Here is a 7,135-nt window from a genome sequence, read left to right on the forward strand (position 1 = left end):
CATTTTAAAGTAAAATACTTAAATCTGGTGCACTTTGAGCGCCCAATTACTAGAGACTGATCTAGGAGATACAACTCTAAACACCCATGTGAAAAAGATCGGTTTGTATGTGAACATAAACAATAACCTACCATAGCCAAATAAATGTAGGCTAACTTGTTTTATTTTTGTGGTTCATTTATATCTTATTTTACCAGTTAACATTTATTTATTTATGCATATTTTTAAATCTCTCCAGTTTTAAACAATATTTTTGGTTTACTGTCCTATACATTGGAATGATTTCAAACCTGTTTTTATTTATCCTAATAATTATAAAGGTGTGCCTTTGAAATATTTGCTTACATAAATTGTGATCAAACGTTTGAGACCCACTGAGATAACTTAGACTAAAGTGAACTATCTAAACACTGAGAGTCCTTTACCTCACTGAGCCTCTCAATCTGACAGGACAGAACTCTCCCTCCACATTAAACAGCTTCTTATATCCGTTAGCGCAGCAGAAGTTAACAACAATCCCCGCCGGTACCGGTGCACCCCCTCTCTCTATCTATCTATCTATCTATCTCTCCCTCTCTCTCTCTCTCTCTCTCTCACTTTGGCTGTGAGCTGCGGGCGCCTGATAAGCCAACATTCCCCACTTTCGTCACTTACAGCGCCCATCGTACGGGGCAAATCGGAAATGTAACCGGGGTGAAAAGGGTGTTTTCTTTACTTAATTATGAATGTTGTTACATCAAGGCTGAAAATTCGCGTTTTTTAAAATTATATTTGCATTTAATATTGTGGAAGTGCAGATCCCCTGTCCTCCACCAGGGGGTGCTGCAGCACCCTCAGCAGCCCTACTTCCCACAGCCCTGGACGGCGCTGCCTCTCCTCCAGAGAAAACCTGGTTCTTCCCAGCTGCATGGGTTGACCGGAGTCATTCGGAAGTGTAGTCCTCAGACGGTCCGATAACATGGGCTGGAAATCCTCAAATTGCGGCGCGACCCTCCGAGACGAATCCTGGAAGCTGGGAATAACATCTTGGTTGCGTCGACGCTCCCTCTCTCTTTCCCGAAGACGATTATCGATCCAGATGGCCACAGCGATGAGGGATTCCAGATCCCGGGGTGTCTCCAGTGGAGCCAGCTGGTCCTTTATCGGTTCCGAAAGTCCCGTCATGAAGGCATCACGAAGAGCCGGAACATTCCATCCGCTGTCCGCTGCTGCTGTACTGCAATTTGTGAAGTGTTTTCCTCTGTGGTGAAACGATCAGCACTGCACCACGGAGGAAAGTGGCAGAAAGTCGCCTGGAGTTAAAGAGAGCGGGGCTGCGTTGCGTGCATGGCTTCCTTCTGCAGGTAACGGGGAGACACGCTCTGGCGGCGGTCTCGTTCAGGATCCCAAAATAAAATTTGAATATTTTGCACACTTATTCCACTTATTCCTAATGTGCCACTGGTTACGATGCCGCGTGCCACTGCCAGGGGTTGCCGACCCCTGATCTATGGAAGGCAGTTTGGGAATCGGTCCTTTTTTAGCCATAATTGTTACTCTCCAGATCAAATCACTACTTGTTAGGTGACGTCCAACTCGGCCAATAGCCTCAGTCTTTGGAACGATATAATCCCATCATGTATTTAGCCAACAAATGTGAATGTAGGAGCATATTATAAGATTACCGTTTTAAACAATTCAGCTGGAAACATTAAAAAGTCAGAGACATGTCAACTGAGTAATGGAGCTAAAGTAGGCCAAAATAGCTAACCAGCTAGAGCTGTTAAAGCTTTCACTCCAGCAAAGGAAAAAAAAGAACTTAAAAAGCCTGCTTATGTCTAACTCAATCTGGGATCAAGGACCCGTTGTTGCAAAAGTATCAAAGGGGGTAGGGGCTTGGAAAACTATCAGTTTTTACGCATTCTTATCCAATCAATAAGATGCTAAAGAAAATACTGACTGACTTATTCAGACAATCACAAGGCCCATGTTCTTGAACATGTCTCAAAGAAAATGTTTTCAATCCGTTTCTCAGAATGGTTACACTTAAACCATAGCCTTTTTTATTCTCACATCAATTTGTTTTACATGTACCGGTACTATTTTTATTTTTGTAAAGACAGAAAATTAAAGTAGTTTTGAGACAGAAGTAGTTTAAACTTTGCCTTCTCCATCCCTGCAAACCTGACCAATTGCAGCATGAAGTGGGAATGATTGTCGGATTTTCTGTTATGGATAGTTAACATTTTTACTTGGCAACTCCTTTAAAAGTTGATGAAAAGGGGTTTAAAACGCTGTACGACATTATGAACAGCCTTTTGAAGCATTTTAAGTTCATTAACCTTACTGAAAGTGAGAATTAAAAACACACTTGTGCATTTTTACAGAATCTCGTGTTGCATGTTCAGGTTAGGAGCATCTTGTAGAAAGCTGTTGTCCAAATGCATCACCCATGATACTTAAAGTAGCAGAGAACAACCCTAGCTCTGCCAAATCTCCATGGGGACAAATGGATAGCAGATGACAGAAATGAAAGTCAAATCATTTTAATGGGATGGTGGCTACAGCCTCTCAGCATCACTCTTGGCTCCATCCCTCTCCAGAACGTTGTCAATTTGACGATTGAAAGTGACTTTGAACGCAGCAAGAGCAAAGGATCAGCTTTTATAGATCCGGGCTACATTGCGATGGTTCAGCCGGGACACTTGTACGGCAGCAGGGATGCACACAGTCTAGTGGGCTTGTTCCGTCTCGAGTAAGAGCATCAGTGTGTTAATGCAGTGGCACTAATGCGCTAGAAGGCCTAAAGGAGCATTAAGGCAGGGATGACTGAGTGTTAAGCCTGAATAAAGCAGCTCAGCCTTTGTAAGCTGAGCTCTATCTGCAGCGATTGGACTTCCCGTTGGTCTGCTCTTAGATAACCTTTTAAAACACGCAATAAAATAAACATGTAGGTCTTGTTTACATATAGTGTCATAAAAAGCACGTGTGAAACATGTATGCGTGGCTGGAAATCATTTTTTATTACACCGCAGATCACCCAAACACATTTATACTTTAAATCTTTAGTATGGTATTCTATAAAAAGTATTTTAGCTAATCTGTGCTGGGCTTTTCCAACCAGCCAATCACATTCCTCTCTGAGATGATAAGGACTGATAACCTTTGCTGCACTGACTGACGCGTTCCCTTGCCTGTAGATAATGATCAGAAATCCCTCCGAGCCACTTAGTGTAATCTGATTACTGCTGACAAATGAATTCCTTTATTACTTTAAGAATCCCTGTGGTAGCGGTGTAGTACATTTTGTATCGAAAAACATTTTTGAATCATCCCAGGACCATCTCTGTTGGATCATTTCAAATGTTCTGGCCACAGACATTGGTATGGGTCAGGCTATAATCTAGACCAATCCGTCACAAATACATCAGTCCTCAAGAAGCCAATTGTCCTAGAGAGAAATATCTCACTTTGAAGTCAATACAGGTGAGAGAAAGCTAACAGAGGGTACTATAATGTGAAAAACAGTGAAGCTTTTAAGAGCTCACCCTGGTTAAAATGCCTCAATAATAAAGATTCTGACAAATAAAAGGGGTAGTAGGGGGTTTAAACTACATCAAAATCAAAATGTTGCCGATTGCCCCTGATTTTTTCTGATTTATTTACTTCGCAACTATCAAGTATCGATTCATGGTAGATCAGTCTAAAGTGCCAGATTTTGCTACCTGAGAACAAGGAACAACCTTTGACATCTTGACTTTTTCAAGTCAAGATGTGCACGACAATGGAGACTCCAAAGCGATTGCAGGTACAGACTTTGACAGACACTTGTTAGGACGAGTTTAAAGAGAAGGAACATAGGAAAGGGTTTTATTGTATTGTGGTTTGTGAAAAGTTCTTTGTTTTTAGTCATTACAGAGAGAGTAAAGAACTGAAAAAAGTTGGGTACAGGTTTTGAATCAAATGTGAACGGTTTCTAACAATGGAGTGAACAATACTTGGGTGAACAATGTGTTGTTATCTAATGACATGCACTTGGTGTAATGTGGAGGCATGTGCAATATGATAGAGATTGCTTCAAAGTGGAGCCTTGACTTCGGTTGGTAGAAGCCCTTCTGGTTTATGACTGCTGACCCACTGCACTGGTCTATATTAACCTACAGTTTACTGCATCATTGTCTGTTTGGATGCATTCATACTGTGCATCAGTTGATTATGTCTTGACCTTTCTAAATGTGATAACTCACTTCCAGAGTCCATCAATCATTTTGGGGTAGAAACAACATTCCAGCATGGATTTTTATTTTGCCTGCATATACAAAAACACACAGACACGAGCAGACAGAGTCCTCCAAGCTGAGACACAGACTGACAGACAGTCTGGGTGAGTGACAGTGGAACTTTCCAACTGGGAGAGGAAGTGGGGGGGGGGCAGCCAAGCATGAAATGAAAGTCCCAACTGTCATCCTGAGGAGAGGATGAAGACACATGCTGTACTGTACTGTGTGGAAGGGAGAGCTTGTTTTTTTCTGATAGACACTTGCTCTCTTTCTGTTCAAAATTAAAATGATACTGAGTGATGTTTCATTTAATAACAACCATATTTGCTAAAGTATTCCAGTTTTTAGAAAATGTGCTAAAAAAAAGTGTTTGCTCAAAGTAGAACAGTGGAAAAACAATAGGGTATTTGGTTCAAATAAACCTGAATAAATGTTCAGCTTGTTCTCTAGGACATGAAATATCAGTTATTACACTCAAGAATGTAAGTAACTAAGTGACTAAATGAGATGACTAAACATTCATGCCAAAACATTAGCCGCCTTTAGCTTAGCCGTGGTGATGTGCAGCCAAGTGACCTTGGTGTAGCCTAGCGTTAGCTTTTACTTGTCGAGATTGCATTTACGCTTACAAAAATTACAATGTGGTTTCTATATGTGGAGATGATCCTTCTCGGCCAGACGCAAGTATAATAAATGTGTGTTTGCCACACAGCTTATTTTCTGCAACATTCCAAAATCCAATGTTAAAATCCCATTAGATTTAGTCGAAGGGAGTCCTTGCGATGCTATCTTTCAGGTCGGCATACAAATACGTTGTCCCTGCACCAGACTATAGAGGCCAATATAGGCATTATTATTTTCACTGAATAATTTTTAGGGATGCACGATTTATATTTGAGAGCAGATAAGGGAAATCTATAATTGTACATTTTGCCGATAATGAAGCCAAATTGCTTTCAGGGACTAGAGCGCACCATGTACACACTCCAGTAGAGAGAGTGTGATAACAACATGCATTACACGTTTTTTGGATGTTCTATACTAGAAAAAATAAATGAACATTAGGAGAATTATAAATGTTTTTCGTTGTGTAGACAGATTTGGTGAGGTCATGGCTTTGCATTAATAAATCCCCCATCTTCACTCACTATGTGTCATAGCGTTTCTTGTCCTTATCCTGCAAAACATACGCTGATGCTTTTTGTGAAAATGCTCTCAAGCAACAAATAAAAAAATAAACAAGGAACGTCTGAATTTCCTGATGTGATTCCTGCAAGCTTGTACGATAAATATTAGAGGAAAAAGAATAAAAAGTCTGTAGCGGGATAGGTCAGGGAGTTCAAAGTTTAAAGCTTGAAGGCTTTGTGAACTTGAACTTGTCTGAATGGACTCATCCATGACTCAATTTAAATGTATCTACTTTCTACTTCTAGGAACAAGCAACAAAAATGATTAAAGCATCTCAAGGCTGAATGGTGCCACCGGCCAGAAAATAAACCCTTGCTGCGCTGATTCAGTGTTATGCTCCTTTAAAAAGGTTAACCAGTTCCTAATTAATTAAACATCTTGTTAGTTAATCACTGAGAGGAAGGCTGCCAAAATCTACAGAACATGCCGGAGAAGAGTGGAGAAACATTGAGTGAGGAGCAGGACGATGAGGGGAAATAAAGAAGCGCAGTGCTGCTCTCTGCTGGTCCAATAGTGTGATTCAGTGAGGCTGTAATGGGGATGATAGACTGCTTTTATAAAAAGGGACTAAATGATTTTCTCTCTATTATTACAGATACAAACTCATCATCTAGTCTCATTGTAACAAATGGAGGAACATTATGGTCCACACAGTTTATAAATCACAACTCATGGACACTGAGGAAACATTATCGGAGAAAATAAATACTGAAACAGCTAGAGTGTTTGAGGGAATAAAATAACTTAGTCTACAATCTGGGACATGGTTTATTATGTCTATAAGATTCAGGGGCTTTTCTAGAAAAATATAGTATGAGGGCAATACTGTGGCGAAGATCTTATTTTTTTTTTTTGCATATATTTTTTGACGAACAGAAATATTGTTTTCTGGCATCACTTTAGGGGAAAATGTGTATTTTGTTAAGAGGACACCCCTGTTACCTGGTTTAGACAAAACCCTGAGAATGTTTTCAATAGGAAGGAGATAAATGATACTATAGCAGCATTAGTGAGCCTGTGGGCCACAGGATTCAGCATCTTGGATGGATGCATAGTGATAGTTCCACCTGCTGCTTAATACAGAAAAGTGGATAAAGCCAGACTATGTTTACCCTGGACAGACAACCATAAACTCAAACCATGTGTCAAATACTGATCAAATAGTCAAAACAACACTAAAGGTTTCAACAAAAGCTGATTATAATAATCTAAAGGAAGGGCTGATGTGTTGGCTAGGTGTTAAACTCCTTACACACCAAGCCGATTTTCGGCGTCGATAGATGTCGGGCCGTCGATGAGCATCCTGTCGCCCTACTCAGATTGGTGTGTACTGCACCCAGGGCCGTGGGAAGTAGGGGTGCTGAGGGTGCTGCAGCACCCCCTGGTGGAGGACAGGGGATATGCACTTCCACAAGATTAAATACAAATATAATTTGATTTTAAAACAAATGTTCAGGCTTGATGTAACAACATTCATAATTAAGTAAAGAGGCACACCTTTATAATTATTAGGATGAATAAAAACAGGTTTGAAATCATTTCAATGTATACTATAGGACAGTAAATCAAAAATATTGTTTAAAACTGGAGAGATTTAAAATATGCATAAATAAAGTGTTAACTGTTAAAATAAGATATAAATGAACCTCAAAATAAACAAGTTAGCCTACATTAATTTTGTATTGGTT

The 7,135-nt window shown here is 40.1% G+C and overlaps 1 protein-coding gene across 1 annotated transcript in view; it reads right to left on the reverse strand.

Annotated features, from left to right (window-relative positions):
* Positions 1–1,164, reverse strand: part of il34 (interleukin 34) — a 47,845-nt gene extending 46,681 nt beyond the window's left edge. The window contains exon 1 of the mRNA XM_010779073.1: positions 918–1,164. Within this exon, the coding sequence (XP_010777375.1) occupies positions 918–1,164 (247 nt within the window). The remainder of the gene's footprint in view (positions 1–917) is intronic.
* Positions 1,165–7,135: the final 5,971 nt, after the last annotated feature.

The sequence above is a fragment of the Notothenia coriiceps genome, unplaced genomic scaffold (assembly GCF_000735185.1).
Source record: "Notothenia coriiceps isolate Sejong01 unplaced genomic scaffold, NC01 NC01_scaffold00000339, whole genome shotgun sequence".
Lineage (NCBI taxonomy): Eukaryota > Metazoa > Chordata > Actinopteri > Perciformes > Nototheniidae > Notothenia > Notothenia coriiceps.